Source organism: Cryptomeria japonica, chromosome 8, assembly GCF_030272615.1.
Source record: "Cryptomeria japonica chromosome 8, Sugi_1.0, whole genome shotgun sequence".
Taxonomy (NCBI): domain Eukaryota; kingdom Viridiplantae; phylum Streptophyta; class Pinopsida; order Cupressales; family Cupressaceae; genus Cryptomeria; species Cryptomeria japonica.
In genome coordinates, this window is record NC_081412.1 from 401,117,125 (window position 1) to 401,144,043 (window position 26,919).

Genomic DNA, 26,919 nt, shown 5'->3' on the forward strand with positions numbered 1-26,919 from the left:
GCTTGGCACAATCCATATAAGGGTTTCCTTAACCTACAAACTATGTTTTTGTCATATGAAAGTGAAAATCCATCAGGCTGCTCAATATAAAGTTCCTCTTCAAGATATCCATTAAAAATTACACACTTAATATCTATCTGATAAACCTTGTAGTTCTTATGGGCAACATAAGAAAGAAATAATCTCACAGCTTCAATCCTAACTAGTGGAGCAAAATTCTCATCATAATCAATTCCTTCCTTCTCAAAATATCCGTTACAAACCAATCTAGCCTTATTCATCACAACTTGTCCATCTTCATTCAATTTATTCCTAAAAACCCATTTAGTTCCAATAAAATTCTTATTTTAGGCCAGGGAACTAAAGTCCATGTGTTATTCTTTTCTATCTGGTCTAATTACTCTTCCATAGCTTTCATCCAACATTCATCTTTACATGCTTCAATTATTAATGTCGATTCAACTTGATAAATTAAAGATACCTCATCAACTACCAACCTTCTTCTTGTCATCACTCCTTTATTCTTGTCTCTAATGATCTGATCTTTTGAATGATTTAACCTTACATACTTAGGAGTCTTCTGATTTTCTATTCCTCTGCTTTGATCTTCAGTTACTATTGAATTTTTTGATATTGTCAGAGTAACTAGTTCAACATTATGCTCTAATGTAGGTGCTTGATGCAAAGGGTTTGGTGTTAATGAGCAATTTCCTTGGCTTCTTCTATGGGTTAGCACTTGGCACCATTCAATGGTCCAATACCTCCAACCTTCCAAAGGTTCTTAATCTTGTCTTTGACCCTTCTCAAGGATCAATCCACTCAGGACAACTTGGTTTCACAAGGGGACTCCTACTCCTATGTTCTTAACCCCTAAACCAACACACCTCACAACCCCAAGCCCCTTGCCAACATGACCTTTTGATCAAAGGGTGAAATATTTCATGTGTGGGTGTTTGAACATGTTAGAAATGGTATTTTAATTGACTTATACCTCTTTGGTATGTTCTTACAAGCCCTTTGTGCCTTTTGTTCTTAGTGACCTAGGGAATAGGGCTACAAGCAATTAGGCCTCGGTTTGGGATTTTTCCTCTTTATATACCAATCTCTCTAAACAAACCCTTGAGAAAATTTTATATTCAGACACCCATTTTTACCCTCTAAAGGATTTCAAACTTTTTCATCTGGGTTTCGAGTGCAAGTGTTCAAACCCTACTGTGCCTATTTTAGCCTAGTTAGCCGGTATAGGGGTTTTGGGTCTCAAAACCTTCACCAATCAAATGGTAATGAATTTAGGGCTTTTGGAGAGGGTGTGCACATGTCTAAGGGTCCCCTCCATGCAAATTTTGACCACCATTTCATCAACTGCTCAAAGGATTCAATCAATCCTTCACTGCACAGACTTGCCACATGGGTAATGTCAAGTCTAGGGCATCACTCCAAAAGTGCAAGGTGAGATCTTCTGCTTCCAAAACCAAGAAAATTATTTAGCATAGACAGTAAAACAACATTCCCCAGGGTTTTAGACCATTCCCATGGAGGAATGTTGTATGGTGGGACCTTTTGCATCCAAACCCTGATTTTTGGGGTCAATTACTCCTCAACCACAGAACTTCAAGACCTCAAACCTACATCAAATGAAATATGATTCACTTTTACAACCTCTTCAAGACATCATCCCTTCCACATGTCCATACAAATCCATACCAAAGCCAAGAACACAAGAAAATGTAGTAAAAATGACAGTTGTAGAATTGTAGGAATCATAAATTTCATTCAAAGTCTCAATCTAACCTTTGGGAATCATTCTTCAGGCTCAAATAAGGCTAAGGAATCCTTCTAACCACCTCCCAATGTATAAGTGCAACAAACTAGCCGTTGGGCAACCCCAACTCATTTTTTTTGTAAAATTGGCTATGACAACATAGCAACTTTGGACAAATTATTACATCACACACTTTCCTTCACACCAAAGGTTACAAAGTGGACACACAACACCTATAGGACCCCTAGACACCAAAAACATAAATAAAATTCCCATACAAGGCTTTTGACCAAGTACACACCTTGGAGCCTTAGGGCTTATTACATAGCATTGGTAGCATTGGACCTACCACATCCATTTAGGACCTACACAAAGAAGCTTCAAGGCAACACATTATGTTGCATTCAAAAACACATTGAAAAGATGCTAGCACACCTTTGAGTGCCCCTGCACTAGTTCTACCAGTTCATTTATGTTCATTTCCACTACTTGTTCTCTCTCATAAGTTCTGATTTGACTTTTGTTTAGCTCATCCACTTTGACATTAGTGCTCTCCATAATTCTCTGCAATATTTTGTTATAACATCTATATGCTTTTCTTTCATTAGAATAACCAATAAATATTCCTTCATCACATATAGGATCAAACTTTCGAATGGAATCATCTCTTTTGATATAGCATTTACTACCAAAGATTTTGGAATACCTAACTATAGGTGTATGACCAAACCATAACTCATAAGGTGTCTTACCGGTGTCTCCTTTGATATGAACTCTATTGAATGTGTATACTGCCATGCTCACAAATTCTCTCTAGTAGATATGAGGTAGATTAGATTCTATCATCATAGTTCTAGCTGCATCCAAGATAGTTCTGTTCTTTCATTCCGCAATACCATTATGTTGAGGTGTCTGGGGTGCAGATAACTGTCTTCTTATCCCATTATTTTCATAATAACTATTAAATTCACCAGATGTGAATTCTCCACCCCGATTAGACCTTAAGAATTTAATCTTCAATCTTGTCTTAGTATCAACTTTATCTTTAAAGATCTTAAACTTCTCAAATGCTTCAGGTTTCTCCCTTAGAAAAGTAACCGACACCATTCTAGAATAGTCATTAATGATTAGCAAAAAATATCTATCACCCTGAAAACTTTTGATTCTAGCAGGACCACACAAATCACTATGAATAAGATCAAGAACATCATTAGATTTGTCTTGTATACTCTTAAAAGAAGTTCTGACTCACTTTCCCATTTGGCATTCCTTACATACCGGATTATAGGGCTTTACAATCTTAGGTATATCTCTAACTGCCTTAGTAGAACTAATCTTTACAATGCAATCAAAATTCACATGACACAACCTCTTATGCCAAAGCCAACTCTCATCAATGTGTGCAATCAAACATGTCCTCACCGGAGTTCAAATGAAAGATGTTACCTTTAGTTTGAGTACCACTTGCAATCTCCAATCCAGATCTATTGATAATCTTGCATTTTCCATTCTTGAACTGTAACTAAAATCCCTTATCCACCAACTATCCTACACTCAAAATATTATGCCTTAAACCTTCAACATAATAAACATTATCAGTATCATGCTTACCATCCAATGATATAGTTCATCTTCCCTTGATCATGCATGCTTTGTCATCTCTAAATCTAACCAGACCACCATCAAATTCTTGCAAAGATAGAAACTTCATTTTATCTCTAGTCATATGATATGAACATCCACTGTCTATCACCCATTCATCCTTGTCTTCAACTTTAGCAGCAAGGGCCTTTTCTTCAGGTACTAGATCATCTTCCTTGATAGCCAAGAATACCCATTCCTTTCCATTGCCAAATCCACTAGTTGAATCTTGTGTTGGTTCATCATCAGAATCAGTCACACCTTTCTCATCCGCATAATAGCATGATTTGTCTTTGTTCCTCATGTACTTATGCTTGTTCTAATAATCATGCTTAGGCCTAAAATATCTTCTAGCGTTTTCCTCAAATCTTGAATTCCTTTTAGGACATCTAGATGCAAAATGACCTATCTTATTACACGCAAAACATTTAAAAGGTAATTTTCCTTCATACTTACTTCTTGTCAGACCTTTAGGTACTCTTCTAGCAAACAAGGCTTCAAGTTTCTCAAACTCTTCATCTTCTTTCTTCATTTCCTCCAGTTCCTTAGCATATAAGGCTTTCCAATCACTCTTGTCGGTAGATGATGTAGATGCATGAAAAAAAGGTTCAAATTTTGTAACTCCAGAAGGACCAAATTCCTCAAGATCAAAGGCAAATAACTTCCCAACCAAGGTATCTATATTAATAGAGATGTTTTCCATTATTCTCAACTCATTAATTGCAGCAGCCTTCATCTTGTAAGATGGTGGAAAATCTCTGAATACTTTAGAAACTATTTCATCTTCGCTTAGAGATCCACCACAATATTGAATTCCCAGAACAATTTCATTAACTCTCTCCATTCTTCCATCTTCAGGTTCTCATATCTCACCTGGTAACCATCAAGTTTAGCAATTTTAACAGTAGGGTCACCTTCATTTAGAGTCTCCAATTTATCCCATATAGCCTTTGCAGTTGATTTGTCAGCTAGTCCCATAACTTGCTAATCAGAAAGTGCACACAAAAGGGCTTCTCTAGCTCTACAATCATTTTCAATGTCCTTATCCAAGCCTACTGGAGGAGGATTACCAGATGCCAGATTATGAGGTGTATGTCATTTCTCGGTGATCTCCCACATCTCCTTGCCAAGACATCTTAGATGAGTCTCCATCTGAATCTTCCATACTCTGTAATTTGTTCCATCAAGCCTAGGAATTTCTCTCTGAAAAATAGCTATAGATGAACTTGATGAACTTGAACAATTAGATGCCATAGGATCTTCCTCAAGTGGTTAAGCTTATGTAGAGAGGACCAGGATCTGATACCAATTGTTAGAAAACTCAGATAACCGGTGGACAACTGTGAGGGGGAGGTGAATTAGTTGTCGACATATTATAGAACTTTAAGAATTAAAACCTTATTACCAGAATACATAAACCAAATACTGGAATAACAGATATAACAGTTAGGCACAAATATAAGCCACATAACATTTACCAACCATCCACAAAAGATAACACCAATATTTGTACGTAGAAAACCCGGTAAAGGAAAAAACCACGGTGGGAAGCCTACCCACAGTCAGATAATACTTCTGCATTAAGTATGTGATTACAAAAAGAGGGGCTTTCACATGTAGGAAGGCCAACAACCTAGAGCACACTTCTCATCACAAAAGGAGCCTCACTAACTACAAAATAAATCCAGACTACAATCCGGAAAGAAGAGTGAACTGCAAGAATAACATCTCTGAGTATAGTTCTGGTTAAGCTCAATACCGGAGGTATTAAACCTCTCTCACCAACCTAATTTGATCACCTATGATCGACCAAAACCTCTGCATATGATTACAACCTTATTCGCACACATATAATTTCATAAACCATAAAACCATAAATCCATAACCATAACATGATCTACAAAGAGATCTTACATCATATTTATACCAACCCGAGACCTAAACAATTAGGTCGGCCACTTAAAAGATAATACAATAAATTAATAACATAAACCTGCAATCCAATGATAAACCAAGTCGGCCTAATACCAAAACAACATAATCCAATCAATAAATCCAACTGGTAATGCATCGGGATCATCCACCAACACGTTACATAAACTTGTCCATAACCTTACAGAATAAGATAGCATTAGGTCCAGTCCTAAATGCAACACCACCGATCAATAGGAACATGAACAAGATAACCAACATCCTTAAAGCCATCTAGAAGCTACACCAACACCATTTATCAAGTGCATCAAAATGTCTTCAACAAAGCTCTGTCAGTAAAACCCTTACCGGTGACCAAGAGGCTTACTAGAAAAAATGATATCTCTCGAGTCATCAAATCCTGAACCAACTGATCATGATATGCATCTGAATAGCATGAATGATAGATCCAAACCAGTTCCACAAACCAAAGCATACCGGATCAATATCATAATCCAACTGCTCTACCCGAACCTACCAAAAATCGGTAAACAACCAAAACAACCAGTGTTGCCATCAATGACAAAACATAATCAATTCCTCCAATTTGCCAACACACACCCCCTTAAGTGTAGCTTAGGTGGATGAAAAGATGGGTCCCAAAAAATGAGGCCATGTTAGGTTCCCATGTACATAGATATCCCCCCAAAAAGAAGAAGCCTCCCCCCCCCCCCCAAAAAAAAAAAAGAGGAATAAACCCCCCTAAATAGAGAGAGAAAGAATGGATGACTAAGAAGCCCCTCCCGTAGTAGACACCTGTCACATCCCAAGAAAAGATTGCAAATGAAGGAACTTTCTTTTGGTGAAGCGTTTGGTATCCTCCAAACTCTAATTATAGTGAAATAAAAGTCACTTTTGACTTTCTTAAGCTTTATGGACACTCTAGAAATGCTAAAGAAGCATCCAATATTACCAAAAAGCCACAATCACCCAAATCTTACAAGAACACATATATAAAACTAGATTTAACTAGAAGCTATTTTCCTTTAAACTATTTTGATTCTCCAGGTCACACGAGAATGCAGGAAAAGAGAATACTTGGTTTTTAAGGAAAACATTAGCTATCTAATAGTCTCAAATCTCTCAAATAAATTAGAAAAATAATGAGCTATACTAGACAACATGGCTTTGATACCATGCTAGATTCTACGAGAAGCGAGAACCGAGCCAGGATTTGATGTTGTTTATAGATCACATGCAACTCCAAGCAATTGATGATCAAATATCAAAATAGATAAATGAAGAAAAATTTGATATGAGAGAAAAATAGAGTCAAAGAAGAGAATTTTGAGAAGACTCTCATCGAGCTACCACCGAACTAGTGAAGGTGAGAGTATAGTGCTTATTATATAGAAAAATAATAGAATATACATCCAAGGGATGCATTAACTCCTATTCCCAATAAAAAGTGGGAGGTTTTACCATCTTGGTAAATGCCAAAACATGTGGCATAACCTCCTTACATGAAGACATGAAAGGAGTTGAGAAAGTTGGCACATAAGGCCAAAAGAGGGTGAGAAACCCAACTACCCCATAACCAATGACAAAATAGTGGTTATTAGAGGTGGCATAACAAGACAAAAGAGGGTGTGTAACTCAACTACCCATGTGAAGTGGAGAGTTATACATGTAGCTGAAGTATTTCGCCATTTGTCCTCATATAAACCACTCCTAATAAACTAAGAAAGTTTAATAATATGTGTGGGAAAAATAAATACCTCCTAACATAAGGAAAATAAAAAACCTACACTAACAAGATTTTTCCTTTCCTCTAAATGTTCCTTTTGTCTGCTTTCCCTTTTGACATTCTTTGCAAATATTGTTATTCAGTTTGGTCAGCCTTGGTAAATCTCTTACTGCACTTGTTGAACTAATCTTTACCAAATTGTCAAAGTTGATGTGATACATCCTTCTGTGCTAGAGCCAGTTATCATTAAATTGAGATAACAAGCAGTTTCTTGTAGCTCCTTCTAGCAAATGCATGTTTCCATTAATCCTTTTTCCTACTGCAATAATAGTTTTGGATCTAATCTGGATCTCACAACCACCATCCTAAAACACAACATTGTAGCCATTTTTGCATGCTTGTCCAACACTTGGCAGATTATGATGCAAACCCTTCACATAGTAAACATTGTTAGTATTATGTTTTCTATCAAAGGTAATAGAACCAATTCTCACAATTTGTGATGTCTGATCATCTCCGAACCTAAAAGAAAATCCATCATATTTCTCAAGTTTTACAAACTTACTCTTATCACTGGCCATATGATTTGAACATCCACTATCAATCTACCATTCATTTATATTTCTTCTAGCATGCAAAGCAATAGCAAAATTTTTAATAGTCTCTAGAGATAACATGTCGGAAGCATCGGTCTTAGGTACATCCTTTTCTACCAAAAACAAACAGTCACCTTCTTCAATTTATCATCTGAAATACCAACATTATCTCTAACATAATAGACTTTCTTATTAAACTTTCCTTTACCTTCTCTAAATTTTTTTCTTCTTCCCTTCTCTGGATATCTAGTAGCCAAGTGACCAATCTTTCCACATCTAAAACATTTAATAGGTAACATACCTTTATTTTTGTCAGTGCCGTTCTTCAACTTTCTTACAAAATTTTCTTCCATCTCATCCAAGCTTCCATCATCTAGGTCTTCCTCAGTAGCTTTAAAGGCTGTCTCAAATTTAGCTTTGTCTTTTCCAAATTTCCTCATTTCAAACACAGTCAGAGTACCATATAGTTGTTCCCTAGTGATTTTTTTGAATCATAATCTTCTTCAATAGCAAAGATCTTATCATTGTAGCTTTCTAGTAGGGTCATCAAGATCTTCTCCATTATGTCTTCATCATTTAAGGTGCTGCCAAGTTCTCTGTTTTCATTTACCGCACTATCAACTCTCTAAAAATAACTTGTTCCATACTCTGCATCTTCCATTATCAAATTCTCATAGCTACACTTAGTGGTCAACTTCTTTGATAATTTAACTCTATCATTTCCTTCATAGGTTTCCCTTAACTCTTCCCAAACTTCATAAGCAACATTTAATGAAATAAACTTCGTGAATTCAGTTTTTGGTAAATCACTAAATATTGCATACCTTGCTTTTTCATTCTCTTCATAAACCTGAATCTCATCTAAAGTAGTAAGACCATTTTTCAGCAATACATACTTAGTTTCCACCACTTTCCAAGTGTTGTAACCCAAGGAGATTAGGTAACCTCTCATCTTCACTTTCCAAAAGCCATAGTTAGATCGCTCAAAGACAGGAATAGTTAGTTTATGTGCCATCAGATCTACCTCAAGTGGTTAAGCTCTTTTCCAAGGAAATAAAGCTCTAATGCCAATTGTTGAATAGTTTGGGCAATTGAGAGGGGGGTGAATCAGTTGTCAATTAAACTTTTTAATTCTTTCACAAATCCAAAATAACCAATATTTAATGTGAATAGATGTAAACATGAAATCACACATATACACAAAGAAATCATACACAATGAACATCAAATATGATGTAGAAAACCCAAGAAGTGAACAACCATGAATAATTTCTGTTAATTCTCAATATATAACTCCTATTAGGGTGACACCGGTTAAGGTGATTATTACAAAGGTGGCTCACTTCTAGAATGCTCATTGCAGCAGGGCACATTGCTTAGAAAGGCTCACTGCGAAAAGAGAAAGAAAGAAAATAAAATCCACCACTGTGATACAATTGCCACAAACAACAATACCTAAATAGCCTCCGATGCCTAACACCACACTACACACCTTCACATAACCTTTGACATCAATCATTAGTCAGATTTATCTTTTCAATCTCGCACATCTTCCATGCCTCATTTATTTTGATCATCCTTTACTTATACTGTCCTGCTAACTACATAACCTTCCAACTTAGCCAAAACATAATTTGAAATAGGTCTACACTAAGCATTTATATGGTGGAAAGGAATGAGAAGTGGACCACACCAAAACACACTTCATTAGATAGATCACACGTTATACATTCATCACAACGCTACATAAATGTCATTATACAGTCTCCGATTCTATATCAGACCAGACCCAAAATCACACTTCTCAACTTAGAAAAACAAGAATGAAATGAAGATACACATGAATAAAGCAATCAACACTATATCCAGAAAACGAAGAAATCCGAATAACAAAGAACACTATCAATTATCAATCAGCACTAAACATCATCTGGACCATAACTTCCAGAGCACCAAACAGTTTGGGAAACATATTCCAGATCACTAACTCATAAAACCACATGTTGACATCAATGACAACCATGAAAAACATATCAACACCATCAACATCACATTTGCAACAGGTTGAAATAAAAATATGTTTTAGATTTTGTTCCCACATAATGGACTAACTAGTAGATTAAGGTTGCTAGGTTGGTGTAATGCCCACCAAAATACCCTAAAGAAACTAAAAAATAATATATAAATGGAGATAATTTTTTTTTCTTAATTAACATCTAATAACAACTAATGCAACATACATCTCCATCTATTTACATTCATTAACCAATTAACCAATATGAACATATATCATTGCTCATTTCATCAAATAACGCAAGCAGAAATAACACAACATGAATAATCTTTCCCTAGGGTATTTTAACATCATTACTTAATTCATTTCCACAATAACATAATACACACACTATAGGTATATTTCACCTTCATTAATGCATCATATTCTAATTCTTTAACCATGAGATATGCAACCTACAACATTACTTATTCCTCATGATATGCAAAATTTCCTTTCTACCAATGCATCTATGTGAATCATTCCTATTTACTAGATCCAAATAACATCTTCTAACATATTCACTTATTAATCTACGAATATTCCTCCTTCAAGATTATTTAACATTCTAACCAGCCTCTAAACATTCCATGAAATAATACAGTTAATCCATAATGCAATTCCATTCTATTCCAACTATAATCCACTTATTTCCATGATTCATAAGGTCACATCTCTACAATTGTACAAATACAATATCGCTAAATTCCAATTTCCAACTACGATTAATCTTACAAATACAAGTACATTAAATACATCATGAGCATAGCTCTTTCTACTACAAGAATCCATCTACTATATACAATAATGTTACATTACATGCATTCTATATTATCCATTATATAAATCTGCTACAAGGTACATCCATAGTACATCATGAAGAAGAATCCACATCCATGCAAGAAGAATCCAAGAGAACATCCCAATGGCTAAAAAGTACCAACCTCCCGACCATGTGGAACCAATGGAACCACCCCCTATGCTAGGAGATGACACAGGGTCCCAACACGTACTCTAAACCTAAGCTGACACCTATAACCAAAGAGATTAACCACACAAGGACTCTCGAGCAAGAACTCACACATAAAACAAGAGTGAACTCCCAGAGGCATAAAACTCATCAAGACATAAATGCATCCAATAAGCATAATCATAAATCATAAAGGGGGAAACACATGTAGGAGTGGAGTGTCATCACATGCCATCCTCATAACATAATAATATAATAACACAAGGCACTAGCCTGATGGACATGTGGAGCTATCTCAACCTATGAGAGACTAAGGGAGATTAGCTTACCATCTTCATGAACTTCTCATGATTGTCCTAAAACATCCTCCCTAGGACTAAGTCATTAGGCACAAATAAAATTATCATCTTATTAATTAATCTTACTACCCAACCCATCAATTATTAGGTTATCACTTATTTACAAATCACAAAAAACTCCAATGTGCCTTGGTGGTCTAGACTTCATGCATCATTACAAGGAACCTCATGCAAGCCTATCTCTCGTGACCCCGGTCATCACAAGGAAGCCCACTCCCCCTAACATGGATCCAAACAATAATAATCACAAGAGGCTCCAAAACCATAATCAAATTTGAGAAGATACATGAATTTGAAATCATAAGTAATCCATACGCTACCAACAATCTCATCTCATAAGCATGAAACATGTGAAAGGTCACACATGAGAACCAAAACCAGTGAGCCTCTTGGCCAAATAAACATCACAAGGGCCATAAGAAAATCCATAAAAATATGAAATTAGTCATCAAATAGTCTCAGCAAGGCCAATTCACTTGCTGGCACAAAATCACAAGAATCTCAAAATCTCTCTTGGTGCATCAACAAGAGAGGAAGTGAAAACAACTCAAATGGCATAAAACACATACAAAAATCACACATAAATCATATGAATACATCACCAATAATAAATGAATATTAGACAAAATCATAAATGCCCTCAAAAAGCCTCTGGTACGACCTAAAATCCAATTGACATCAAACAGACTTCAAATTGGACAAAACCCTAAAAATACACAGAATGGCGCATACATTCTTTGATATGGAGAATATGAATGATAATTTAGCACATATGGGTGATCTTTTAGCACATATGGTGATTATTTTAGTGCATATAGTCATTATTTTAGCGCATAGGAAAAAAAAGTGTAAATTTTGGTAGAAAACTGCTTAAGTGCGGGATCAAAACTGCTTGAAACATAATCAGTCAAATGTGATGTATTTATACTTGTCAAAATTGGCACAAAATGAAATTTAAGAATATGTGAACAAAATAAAATAATAAAATTCACCCAAGGAACTCCAATTGAAAATATAATGTAGACTTTTGGAGGAAGAACATCTCCAGCACTGTCAAAATTGAGGCAATACTCAACAACCTTGAATCTAAAACATAGCAAGCATAATATATGACTCAAATACATTTAAAAAGATATTCCACATAAAAAATAACATCCATACACAAGAGGATGAGTGAAAAGACAAGGGAAAAAGTCCTGTGAGTCTCTCCTACGATAGAGCCAGATTGGGAGCTCACAAAGACTCCTCTTTCCCAGATTCACAAACTCCAAAAGAACTAATCTACCAGGTTAAAATATCCTTAATGAACATATAAATCTATTAATATAATTCATAAAAGACATTCCTCATGTCAAACATTCACGGCAATGCATAGGAAGCATTATTTCCAGAACTATAAACCAAGCAAAAGAATCTAGAATCTCATGGCTACCCATTCCAAATCTAACAAGACTAAAGAGAATGCATAAACCAAATCCCCCCCCCCCTTTTTTTTAACTTTCAAACAAATTGAACATGGAGAAAACAAGTTTCAAAACTTTGAAAGCAAAACAAGAAACCAATGGAGAGGCCTCCAACCTGCAACCTGTGTGATGGTTTGTAGTTGAAGAAGAGCTCCCACAAGCCAAACCAAAATCCAACCAAGCTCCAGCCAAAACCAAGGTTGAAGAAATCCAAAACAAAGGAAGAAAACTCGCTGGAGAAATTTCTAGAGAATAGCCAACTAACCCAAAAAGCCTCATGGGAATGAAAATAAAAAGCAACAATAATCCAAAACCCTAGCCTCAATCTTGGCCAATCAAAATATTCCATTTTGGAGTATATTTTACCAACCCACCATATAATATAATTTATTTACCCATTTTGAATTTAACCAATGAGAGTAAAGGGTAGGTAAAGTAAATATAAAATATACCTATCCAGCTAAGTGGGAATGTTTTATTTTTATTTAATTTAATGTGTTCATACACCCCACTTAGGAATAAAAGTCAAACTATTAAATAAAGATAAGCTGTAAATAAATAATCCAAATGGGGATTAAAATCAAATAAACCAAAAGCTAATAAAATAAATTAAAGAATCAAATAAATGTAATATATCAAATAAATATCAAACCATAGAAGGTCAAATAAATAATTAAATAATCAAATAACATTAAAGATTAAGTCACAAATATTAAATAAATATTAAACAACAATAAGGCTTATCAAATATTAAATAATCATAAAATCAATAAACGTTAATTATCAAATAAATATAAATATCAAATAATTAAATATTCAAAACTTATAAATTAAATACATTAAAATAAACATTACCAAATATAAAACTACACGTCAAGAGCCACATAATTACTCTAACACAAACAAGTAAATCAACCGAAATAAAATGAACTCACAATACCAAAACACCACATTTACTAACCGACATGGCGAATTATGCCAAGACGCTGACTACTCACGATGAACAACTTAGACCTAGAGTATGTGAGGGGAACTGATGTCATCTCCGAACCACATAAGCCATTGGAACTAAAGACACACTTAGACGTTTGAATCCAGGTGGAGTCGATGTCTGGTACTTGCAAAATCCTGCAACCACAAAATGAAAATACCACATATACATATGCATATATAGAACATACAAGTGATAGAGAATCACGACGACACATCCCGCTCACAATGAGTGATGTGAAATCGTCTCTATCACGAAGACAATCAAACAATAGTCAAACACATCTCATAAACATCTCATCATATGTAATCATGAAGTAGGGTTATCGTAATCATAATCATCATCAAAACCATGATAAATCTAATCTATCAATAATCCATCACATAGTGAGCATATAAAGTCCATCGAGTACATAAATAATCAAATCACATGAACATCCATATAGATAATCAAAATAGCATATGTCCAATATCAATCATAAGTCACTGAAGCACATGAGTAATCATCATCCAAATCATCAAAATATAGTCCAGATAAGTCTATCAAGCATAATATAAAAGTCAACTCTAGCCAAAATAAGTCAAATCAAGGGTGGACACTACAGTTCGGTAGTTTGATAAGACTACATCATATTGTTATTTTTTAAAATATTAATATAAAAATATATTATCAAAACTTTAGAAGAAAATAACTACAATGTTTTTGAATATGGGAAAACAGGTTTTGATGGGTCCCTGAAATCCAGTATAGTCAGAAAATCAAAAGATAAGCATTACAGTACAACAAAAAGACAACAAGCAAAAGAAAGACAATTGGCGAACCGAAAATAACTACAATGTTATGGTTGCTTAGTTAACTTTAATTCTTTGTTTCATTCAATTATGATAGAATCCTTGTCATGGTAAGGGCTAATAAATGAATTTAGATATGGTTGAGTTTAGGAATACTACATAAATAAACTTAAAAAACAAAATGTTTAATTGATAAATAGGGATAGTTGTATTTGAATTTAGGTGCTATATGATAATATTTTGTTGTAAATTATTCTTGGTGAAGTACACAAGTTATTAGACATCAACTATGTATTAATCAAATACTATAGACCAAAAAAACTTTTGTTGTCTATTATACGTCTTATCTTGCATGTGTAGTTTTAATCCCTCTAATGCAATTTTAATTTTTTTTGTGGTTTTGAACCAAGAATTTGTAGTCTTGAACCTCCTATTAGATCTTATAGAAATATTTTTGCCTATGAAAATCTAGATATGACGGTGTTAATGATCACTAGTAGTGCAAATTATTAGTTTTGGAACTTTTTGGTCATTAAAAGATAATGTCCTCTTGTTTTGAATGCTATTTTCCAATATTTAGTGTAGGAAAATGAATATGTCATAAATTGTTTGAACCCACATATCAATGTTGGGTCAAAATGCAATTGTTGAGTAGAGTGTAATGTATTTGAAGGGTAAAATCATTTTTTTTTATATTTAAAAAAAAAATGATTGAGTCATAAATGTGAGGTAAAGAGGTACACATGTAGCTAAAGTATTTCACCATGTGTCCTCATATAAACCACTCCTAATAACCTAAGCAAGCTTAATAATATGTTTATGAAAAATAAATACCTCCTAACATAAGGAAAATAAAAGACCTACACTAACACCCCCCCTTAAGCGTAGCTTAGGTGGGTGAAAACATGGGTCCCGAAAAATAAGGCCATGTTAGGTACCCATTGTTGACTTTTCTTTTTGTGTTTTTTGTCCTTGATGGCAAAAATTGCACTTTGATGATTCACATATTGCTCTTATGACACACTTGGTTTGATACATGGCATTGACATGATTGGTTTTGGCCTTCAGTATTCTAATTTGGACGAACATTATGATATTAGTTACCTCACATTTCTATGTTGTTGTAGTTCTAATTTTTTTACTTCATGTGCATAGTATGAGCATTATCCTTGTAGATGTTGTACTCTCTTTTGATAGAGACCGTAACATGTTCTTTCATGTAGGTGACATTTGTTTTGACATGTTTTCTGTTTGTTCTATCTTCATTGGACTTACTTGATTCTTCACAATGCATATAGCTTGGCACCTTTTATCGAACTCATACTAAAAGCACATGAATAATATAAGTTTGCCTAAGTTATTTTTATTCTTTGAGTTGACTAGTCAAAATGACCATTTGATATGAAAGACTTAACCATGGCATCTTTTGTGATTATTGTTCGGGCTTTGCTTAATACATGATGTCTCTTGCGGGCTCCATTTAACACATGGTTCATTGAAATGTTAACATTAACATCCTATGTCATTGAGTATAAGTAATAGTCTCTGGCAGTGACACTTAGTCAAGATAAATTCAGGTTGATGATTGCTTGGCAATCCACATGGGCAGGTTTTTAAATAAAAAATTCTATTTCATTATGATAGGCCGGACCTCAAATTATATTGTGATTTGAATTAGTATTCAAATATGAGAAAAAGAAAATAGGGCAAAAGAAAAGTAAAACATTTTTATCTCATTTTCTTTGTCTTCGAAGGGTTTCTGAAATCTAGTCGCCTTCCTTAGCTCAGAACTGTGCAACTGTTCTATTGACTGTGCTTGTGGAAACATAAGCTAGTGAAAATGAATGAGATTGTGGAAGCTATCAAGCTAGCAGTGAAGTTTCTCAAGTATGGTTACTATTTTTATTGGTTTGGTTTTTTCTTGGTCGGCTTTTTATCAAGTAATATCTTACCAAAATCCTTTTTTAGTTTGATAATACATCTGCAAAATAAAAAGGTTTTAGTTTTATGTTTTGCAATATGGCAGATCGAATGGAAATCTTTAGTTTCTATTTTGAAATATAGTTAAATCTAAAAATTTTTTTTTTTAAAAGAGATAACGACCTTCAGACAGGTTGAACCGTTTTTGAAAAGGATTTCAAAATGTTTTTCTTTGTGTTAGAACCTGAAGTTCAGACAAGGTGTTTCATTTTGTAAATAATGGAATACTGAAAAACAGAGTTTAATCTTCAATTGAAAGTTTATTTTATATAGTTTGTTCTTTTAATCAAAGACCAAAACTCTTACTTATTTTTTCAACTGTTGAAGACAAATTATTTTTCTTGAAACCCTAACTCGAGGGTTTACCTCTTGACTTGATTTTTAAAATTTTGAAAAAGGGGTTTCTTTGTATTTTTGCTCAATATATTTATGGCTTTAAGCCATTGTGAGGGATGATGAAAAAAACAAGAATAGAGCAACATCAAAGTGTTTTATTGTAAACTTTGAAAGTTTGTACAAGTTTGAAAAAGAACTTGTTATCTCTAGTTTTTACAATAGAGATTTGTCTTTGTAGTTGGTATCATTGAAAATCATTCATTCTCTTGTACTCAATAATTGTGACACTATTTCATACAATGCATATTGTAGTTGGTATCATGGAAAATCATTCATTTTTTTGTACTTAATGATGGTGTTAGGATGACAAGTTCAATGCAATTGTAAGATCATTATTGATTACAATTTTAAGACATTGATGTTGTGAAGGGGATTTGTTTGAGGTGTAGAGTCGATACTCCACCATTGTAAAAGATGAAGTTTTAGATTGAATAAAGAGACTAATTTTGAGTGTTTTTTAATACCCCATGAGGGTTTTTCCATTCAGGAAACATATGTGTTATGTGATGTTTTTCTCCCTTATTCTGTTACATACAAATGTGGTTGCTCTGATACATTGAGTCTATTTCAAAAGTGTTCTTAGTAAATGTGTTTATGTGTTTAATCATGAAAAGATGAATTGTTGAATCTATTTATGGTTGGTTTAGTACAAAAGCTTAAACATGATTGTTCACAATTTAATGGAACACTGTTATAATGCTTTTAATATGAGTTGTCAATGACTTTAAACTGTATATCTTACAAAATTGTTTCATGCTCACTTAAATTGAATATCTCTTAGTTTTTGTTCAAGGTCAAAGTTATTTTGTGCACTATTGTCAACATTTTGTTTAAAATTTATCACTCTAGTTTACCCCCCCCATCTCAGAGTGAATCCACTTCCAACAAGTGGTATCAAAGCATAGGGTCCTGCATTAGGCCTTTCCTAGGATAGATCCTAGTCTTGGAAGTCTTTCATTATGTCACAAGTTCAAGAGGGGTCATTTGTTACTAGAGCTCCATTATTTGATGGAACAAATTATGTGTTTTGGAAAATAAGAATGGAAACAAATCTGATTTTTATAGACCTTGATGTCTGGAATATATTTTGTAGCAAGTACACTGTACGTACTAACATACCTACAAATCTTGATGAGAAAAAGCAATATGAAATGAATGCAAGAGCCAAACATGCAATCTTGAATGCCTTGACTAAAGATGTCTTTGTTAAAATCATGCATTGTAAATTGGCTAATGAGATTTGGGAAAAACTTGAAAACATCTATCAAGGAAATGAAAAAGTTAAACAATCAAAAATACTTATGCTCAAAACTCAGTTTGAGGAAATGAAAATGAAAGATGATGAAAAAGTAGCTGAATACTTTTCGAGAATTGATGAACTTGTTAACGGGATGAGAGGATTAGGTCAAGAAGTAGATGAATTCACTGTGGTTAAGAAGGCCATTAGAACCATATTGCCTAAATATGAAACCAAAGTTTCAGCCCTTGAAGAAAAGATTTTTTTTAATAAGCTTACCTTAGATGATCTTCAAGGAACATTGATAGCCTTTGAAATGAGAACAAACAAAGTTGACAATGCTAGTTCATCATTGAAAGAGACTACTTTTAAAACAAAGAAGAAAGAGGATTTGGATAGTGAATCAAAATTGTTTGATTTTCTTGAGGCTCTGTTAGTGAGAAAACTCAAAAAGAAATATAGAAGCAATCTGTCACTCAAATATTTTAACTATGGAAAGGTTGTTCACTTTGCAACCCAATGCCCTTTTGCTAATCAAAACAATGATGATGATCAGACTAAAAAACATTATAAGAAAAAAGTCTTCAGTCCTAAAAACAAATTTAACTTCAACAATTTTAAAATGAAAAAGAGTCTATTCAGTAAAGAAGACACTGATGATGAATCATATGATTCTTTAGGTGATGAAGGTGAAACCTTGTTCATGACTGAAGTTGATGTGCAAAAAGCTTCATGCAGTCACCCTGATAGTCAGATAAATAGTCAATATGATCTAGACAATTTTGAGATAAACCTTGAAGGTGAATTGCTTTGTGCTCTTCAAGAAATAAAAAAAATTAAGAAACTCATTGCTTCTCAAGAGAAAAGTTCAAATAAATTGATTGTCCCTTTACAAGATGAACTAGATGACTCTAAAAGAGTCATGGACAATCTCAAACTTGTTCTTGTTGATAAAGAAACATAGATTCAAGTTCTTAAACAACAAGTTAACTCTCTCAAAAAGCAAGATGAAGAGCATGAAAGAACTATTCAGTTGCATAATATGCTTGGGAAACAAAAAAACCTGTTGATATAGGTGAATGCTCAAAATTTTCAAATCAAAATATAAAAACTGATAGTAAGAATTAGCCATTTGAAAACAAATGAAACAATTTCAGGTTTTATTCTTTTTTCAATGGTTATTGCTTCTTTTATAACAAATTTGGTCACAAAGCGAGTACCTGCAAATTCATGATGCCTAGAACACCAAGATTTAGTCACAAACAATATTTTGGCTTTCCTCATACTATCAGGTGTTTCAAATGTATTGCTATTGGTCATACTTCCAGATAGTGCAAATAAAATAAGCCAACTACATAAAAGGTTTGGAGACCCAGACTTGTTCAAAGCATAGAACAATCTATGCTTGTACAAACTGCTTTTCTTTCTAATAAGAAGACCTTATGGGTTGTTGATAGTGGTTGTTCCAACCACATGACAAGGGATAATGACAAGTTTTTGTAACTTGAAGATTATGCTGGTGGTATTGTGAAGTTTGGTGATAACTCAGGGTTTCAAATTAAAGGTAAAGGATCTTTTCTTCTCAATGATAATACACCTATTCATGATGTGTATTATGTATAAGGTCTCAAAAACAATCTTTTAAGTGTCAATAGAATCTATGATAGTGGATACAATGTTTCATTTAACTCACAAGGTTGTGCAATCAAAACTAAGTCCGGTAAAATAGTTGCAACCGGGTTGCGAACACATGGCAATATATACAATCTTCTTGACTCTTCTAATCCTGCAAAGACATGAGGGCACATGTCTTATGGGTCAAGTTGAAGAAAACTAGTTGTGGCACAAATGTTTAGGGCATACAAACTTTGACAATCTGGTTAGAATCAATAAATTTTAGAATGTAAGAGGTTTACTAGTGCTTAGTAAACCAGAAACGTTGTTTGTTTAGGGTGTCTAAAAGGCAAGCAAACAAAGGTGAGCTTCAAATATAAGGAACATTCTTCAACAAAGCCTTTGCAACTTGTACACACTGATTTATGTGGTCCTACTAGGACAAGATCACTGAATGTTAAAAAATACTTCATGTTGTTTGTTGATGACTTCATTAGAATGGTTTGGGTGACCTTTCTCAAACATAAGTCAGAAGCATTTGAAATATTTAAAATCTTTCGTAAAATGGTGGAAAAAGAATTAGATTTCAAACTTAAATGTTTGAGATCAGATAAAGGAGGTGATTTTACCTCTCAAGAGCTCATTGATTATTGTGAAAATCATGGCATAAAAGGTAGTATGCTACTTCTAGGACACCTCAGAAGAATGGGGTTGTTGAAAGGAAAACTAGAATTGTGAAAGAAATGGCTAGAACTATGTTAGATGAAGCCAAGTTACCTAATAGAGTCTATAAGGAAGGTGCTCATACAACTGTCTATATCTTAAACATGGTGCAGATCAGAGTGAAGTCTAATTTCACTCCATATGAGGTGGTATGGTCATTCTGCCACTATTAAATATGTTAAGATTTTTGGTTGCAAATGCTTTATCAAAAAGGATGATGAAAATTTAGGCATTTTTTGAATCTAAAAATGATGAAGGTATATTTTTAGGATACTTTGCAAATAGTAAAGCCTATAAATGCTTCAATATAAGGATGGATAAGATAGTTGAATCTATAAATGTGATATTTGATGAGAAGTTATTTCAAGATAATAGTCATGTGCAGGATGTCGAGGAGGAGCCTACATTAGCACTTGCCAGATATCCTGAATTTGCTGAAGCAGATAAGTCTCAATAGGAGAATGCATCAAGTTCTGAAGTAGTAACACCTCAAACTACACCCTCCAAGATTGTTACCAAGATGCATCCTCAAAATCTGATTATTGGGGATAGAGATGTAGGGATTCTAACAAGAAGAAAAGCCAAGCTTGAGGAACAAGCTCAAATTGCTAAACATTTCTATTTGATAATTGCATTTAGCCTAAAAATTTTAATGACGCCTTAAATGATGACTGTTGGTTGAAAGCTATGCAGGAAGAAATTAGCTAGATTGAGAAAAATAAAACTTGGGGATTAGTCCCAAGACCTGATAATAAAAATGTAATTGGTGGCGAATGGATTTTTAGAAACAATTTGGATGAATGTGGCAAAATGGTTCAAAATAAGGCATTCTTTGTGTGCTAAGGGTCTGCTCAATAGAAAGGTATTGACTTTGGTGAATATTTTGTACCTGTTGCTCACATTGAATCAATTAGAATATTCTTAGCATACTCTTGTTTCAAAAATTTTAAGGTTTACCAAATGGATGTTAAAACTGCATTCTTAAATGGCTATTTGGATGAGGAAGTGTATATGGAACAACTTGAAGGGTTTGTTGCAAAAGACAAACCTGATCATGTTTATTGGTTGAAAAAGGCCCTTTATGGTCTTAAACAAGCTCCTAGAGCTTGGTATTCACGATTGGACTCACATTTGACAACAAATGGTTTTATAAGAGGTCGTGGACAACAATCTCTATGTCGAAAGAGAAGGTATGATATTATGGTTGTAGAATTTTATGTTGATGATATTATCTTTGGAAGCAATAATGATGCACTATCTAAGAAATTTTCAAAGATTATGGAATCTGAATTTGAAATGTCAATGTTAGGTGAACTAACATTCTTTCTTGGTCTTCAAGTTTCTCAACTTGAACATGGCATATTTCTGCCGATTGTTGTGTAGTAAGTACTCCTATGGTAACTGGCTATAAACTTTCTAAAGTAGATGAATCTCCTAATGTTGATCAACCTGAGTATAGGTCTATGACGGACAATTTATTATACTTATCTGCACCAAGACCTGATTTAATGCAAGCAGTTTGTATGGTTTCTAGATTCCAATATGCTCCTAAACAGTCTCATCTTACAATTGTTCAAATAATATTTAAGTATATTCAGGGTACTCTTAATTTTGGCCTTTGGTATACTAGAAATGACAACTTTACTTTAATGGCTTATACTGATGTCGATTGTGCTAGTTGTTTGGATGACCAAAAAATCACCAGTGGTGTTGCTTTTTTCCTTGGTGATTGTCTTGTGGCATGGCATAGCAAGAAACAAGATTGTGTTTCTCTTTCTTCAACAAAAGCAGAATATATAGTTGCTACATCTTGTTGTACTTAGTTACTTTGGATGGCTCAAACACTCTTGGATATGGGTATTATTGTTGACAAACCTATTCCCATATTTTATGACAACACTAGTGCTACAAATCTATCTAAAAATCAAGTGATGCATTTCAAAATAAAGGACATTGCAATTAGATTACTCTTTCTTCATGAAATAGTGTTGGCTAATCAAGTTACTTTGCAATATGTTCCTACTTAAGCACATGTAGCTGGTATTTTTACTAAGCCTTTGGCTACATAAGCATTTGAAAGGCTTCGTTTGTGATTGGGAGTTGTCTCTCAATCCAAGTTCACATAAATATCACTATTGGTTGAGGGGGAGCTTCTAAGCTCTCTATGTAGCCTTTTGCTGCTTCCTATGGCTTTCATTTACTGATTTATGATACATTTTTCAGCTGGTTTAATTCAGGTTTTTCTTGGCATTTCATTGTTCTCACTTTGTCCTTGTGACAAAAAGGGGGAGATATTAATGCATTGGTTCAGATTTGGTTGATTCATTGGTTTAGATGTGGGAAATTTGGCTGGTTCATTGGTTCAGATTTGGTGGCTCAGTTTTTGCTATCAAGGACAAAGGGGGATTTTGTTGACTTTTCTTTTTGTGTTGTTTGTCCTTGATGGAAAAACTTGCACTTTGATGATTCACATATTTCTCTTATGACACACTTGGTTCGATACATGGCATTGACATGATTGGTTTTGGCCTTCAGTATTCTGATTTGGACAAACATTATGATATTAGTTACCTCACAGTTCTATGCTATTGTGGTTCTGATTTGTTGACTTAATGTGCATACTATGAGCATTATCCTTGCAGATGTTGTACTCTCTTTTGACAGAGACCGTAACAGGTTCTTTCATGTAGGTGACATTTATTTTGACATGTTTTTTGTTTGGTCTATCTTCATTGGAATTACTTGATTCTTCACAATGCATATCGCTTGGCACCCTTTATCAGACTCATATTGAAATCACTTGAATAATATTGTTTTGCCTAAGTTATTTTTATTATTTGACTTGACTAGTCAAAATAACCATTTGATATGAAAGACTTAACCATGACATCTTTTGTGATTATTGTTTGGAATCTGCTTAATACATGATGTCTCTTTAGGGCTCCACTTAACACATGGTTCATTGAAATGTTAACATTAACATCCTATGTCATCGGGTATAAGTAATAGTCTTTGGCAGTGACACTTCATCAAGATAAATTCAAGCTGATGATTGCTTGGCAATACATGTGGGTAGGTTTTTAAATAAAAAATTCTATTTCATTATGACAAGCTGAACTTCAAATCATATTGTGATCTGCATTAGTATTCGGATGTGGGAAAAAGAAAATAGGGAAAAAGAAAAGTAAAACATTGTTATCTCATTTTCTTTGTCTTCGAAGGGTTTTTGAAACCTACCCGCCTTCCTTAGCTCAAAACTGTGCAACCGTTATGTTGATTGTGTTTGTGGAAACATAAGTTGGCAAAAATGAAGGAGATTGTGGAAGCTATCGAGCTGGTAGTGAAGTTTCTCAAGTATGGTTACTATTTTTATTGGTTTGGTTTTTTCTTGGTCGGCTTTTTATTAGGTAATTTCTTACCAAAATCCTTTTTCAGTTTGATAATACATCTCCAAAATAAAACGGTTTTAGTTTTTTGTTTTGGAATATGGCAGGTCGAATGGAAATCTGTAGTTTCTATTTTGAAATATAGTTGAACCTAAAAAGTTTTATTTTTAAAAAGAGATTACGACCTTTGGACAGGTTGAACCATTTTTGAAAAGGATTTCAAATTTTTTTTGTTTGTGCTCAAACTCGAAGTTCAGACAAGGGTTTTCATTTTGCAAATAATGGAATACTGGAAAATAGAGTTAATCTTTGGTTGAAAGTTTAATTTATATGGTATGATATTTTAATCAAATACCAAAAATATTACTGGTTTTTTCAACTGTTGAAGATAATTTATTTTTCTTGAAACCTTAACTTGAGGGTTTACCTCTTGACTCGAGTTTTACAATTTTGAAAAAGGGGTCTCATTGTATTTTTTCTCAATATATTTTTTGCTTTAAGCCATTATGAGGGATGATGAAAAAAGCAAGAATAGAGCACCAGTGAAGAGTTTTGTTATAAAACCTCAAAGTTTGTACAAGTTTGAAAAAGAACTTGTTCTCTTTTGCTTTTACAACAGAGAGTTGTCTTTGTAGTTGTTATCATTGAAAATCATTCATTTTCTTGTACTCAATGGTGCAGGAGCACCCCATCAAGCCCTTCAAGTTGATAAAACAGGCTTAGAGGAGGGAGGATAAGGCATCAAATATGTCTTTAGAATGTTTTGTATATGTTTCAATCATGCATTGTGTGTTTGTAATAAAGAACCCCATCTTGTGAGCCAAACTCCTATTTTGGCATTTCTATAAGCTAATTAGGACTTTTGGACAATAGGGGATCAAATGTATGTAGGAAATAGCTATCGTAGTGGTTTTAGTGCTTCTAGGATGTTTTAGGAGGGGTTAGACTTGACCCAAGGCATAAGGAGGCAAAAGATGACATTTTGACAACTTTTGCAAAAGTTGTCATGAGCAACTTTTATGCACTTTTTTGCATTTTGTTTATTTGAAACTCCTCTAATGGATCTAACATCTTGGTTTCAGTTGAGATAAGTTGTGGAGTGGTTTATAAACCTTGTTGATCCAATTTCCAAGGAGAGGCTATACAGAGGAGAGTTGTGGTGACAACAAAATAATAGAATTTTGAGTTTTTCCTGCAGTTCTGGAGTTTTGGTATAGGGTACGGTACTGTATGGATTGGGATCCATTCCTAATGATGTGAATTGGTTGGAGAGGAGAGTTAAATTTTTTTTTTCTTTGGTTTGAAGTTCTATTTGTATGTTTTTCTCCTGATATTCAAATTTTACTGTAGGTGCCCGAAAAACCAGGGTTTACCTTGGGTTTTTCCTCCTCCATGGCCATAACTTGCACTTTACCAATTTGAGACTCATGGGATTTGGTGAAAGGAAAGCATGGTTGGTGTATTATAGGATTCCAAAAGTGATTTGCAGGAGGAGCAAGGGAGAGGTGTGTTTGAAGCAACCCTAGGTAGACATCTCTGTGTGGCTACCTAGACCTTGAGCAACAAAAGTTACCCTTGTGTGCAAATGGCGATGATTCCAGGCGTGTAACCCTGGAATCCCATATGGTTTATGGTTCCCCACATGCCAATGGGGTTGGAATTTCCCGGTTCACTCATCTGGATATAGGTGCTTCATAAATGGAGGCCTAATTAGCCCTTTAGGACAGTCAACATTCTACCAGTTCAAACCTTTGTTTGTCAGACCTTGATCCTTCCTTTTCAAGTTTTTTGTGACTTCCAAAAGGGTAATTGAATCCATTTATTTTTTGCTAGGGTGTTTGGGAAAGTTTGAACTTAAGGTCCCTTTACCCACTAGAAAGGGCTACAAGCAAATAGGCCTAATTGTGAGGGTACTATGGAGAATAGGGTTGAATCCTCAAAACCAGTGTTGGATCTAGTTCAAGTGAGTCATGTTTGACCCAAAACAAGTGTTCTAATGGTCCATAACCCTTGGAGGTCTCAAAGTGTATGTTGGAGCCATTTAACCAAGTTAAGTAGGTATGAGTCTTGAAGATGATGAGAAGATTGAACTAATGTTGTAGAGACCTGTCTTGATAGGATCCCATTGTTGTCTTGAGGGGTCAGTGTCATACATTTTGAGGTGTTTGGCAGGATACAAGGAGGTCTCTGCATCAAGTGGTATCATAGCTAGTAACAGCTTTGGTAAGGAGAGAGAGAATTGAGAGATGTCAGACGGACAAGAATAAGAGGTCCCTAGAGGACCAATCACCAACATGGAATTGGAAAATATTGTGAGAGAGTAGGCCACTACTTGCAAGGCAATGCAGAGGGAGATAGAGAGGTTGAGAGGCATAGTATATGGGAAGGAAGATGGAGGCACTGGTAGTGGTGAAGAAGGGGATGCGGATGAGATCCCTATACCAGAGGAAGAGGCGATTCCTCTTGACTAGAGGCACTTTCTTAATGCCCTCAAATCCATGGAGAGGAGAACCATGAAGCGGAAGATTGATTGGCCAACTTTCACTGGGATGATGGAACCAAATATTGTGGTGGATTGGATAGACTCCCTGTCTAGTTTCTTTGAATGTGAAGACATTCTAGGACACCAGAAGGTGAATATTGCTAGGTCCAAGTTGAAGGGAGAAGCTCTAACTTGGTGGAACTTTGTCCAAGAGGAAAGAGAGAAGGGCAACAAGCCCAAGGTTGTTTCTTGGAAGAGGATGGTTTCCTTTATCAAAGAGGCCTATGTACCCAAAGACTATGAATACAACTCCATAAGAGGAGACAAAATCTCACGTAGAAGGAGATGGATGTGAACTCATACACTAAGGAGTTCCAAAGGCTATGCATTAAGTCTAAAACAGAAGAGGAAGAAAGTGAGAAAGTTGCTCGGTACCTGAATGGATTAAGGTACAACATTCAAGAAGAATTAAACCTTCTTAGCCTAGATACCATTGGTAGATTCCATCAACTTGCTATCAAGGTGGAAGAAAAGATAAAAAGGAGACAAGAGCAGAACAATAAAGGAAGAGGAAGACAATAGAGGGGTGGAAGAATTTTTTCAGAAGTAAAGGAAATGGTTTTAGAAACCAAAGTGAAACCAGTCAAGAAGGCACTAAAGGAGAGTAGTTCCAATAACAATGGAGGATACAATCAGAGAGGTAAATTCAAAGGAAGAAGACCACAATTTAGAGGGAGATATCAAGGTAGAGGTCCAATCAGATGTTATAATTACAATCAAGAAGGACAAATGGCCAATAGATGTCTAGATAAACTTA

At 34.5% G+C, this 26,919-nt stretch overlaps 1 protein-coding gene across 1 annotated transcript; it reads left to right on the forward strand.

Moving 5' to 3' along the window:
• The first annotated feature begins 17,700 nt into the window (after positions 1–17,700).
• Positions 17,701–18,861, forward strand: LOC131857682 (uncharacterized). Its single transcript, XM_059210384.1, has one exon. It carries the CDS (start codon positions 17,701–17,703, stop codon positions 18,859–18,861), a length of 1,161 nt encoding a protein of 386 aa, XP_059066367.1.
• The last annotated feature ends 8,058 nt before the right edge of the window (positions 18,862–26,919 follow it).

Excerpts from the sequence above, each read along its gene's own strand:
- LOC131857682 (XM_059210384.1), top strand. The coding sequence starts at position 17,701 with ATGGAAACAAATCTGATTTTTATAGACCTTGATGTCTGGAATATATTT.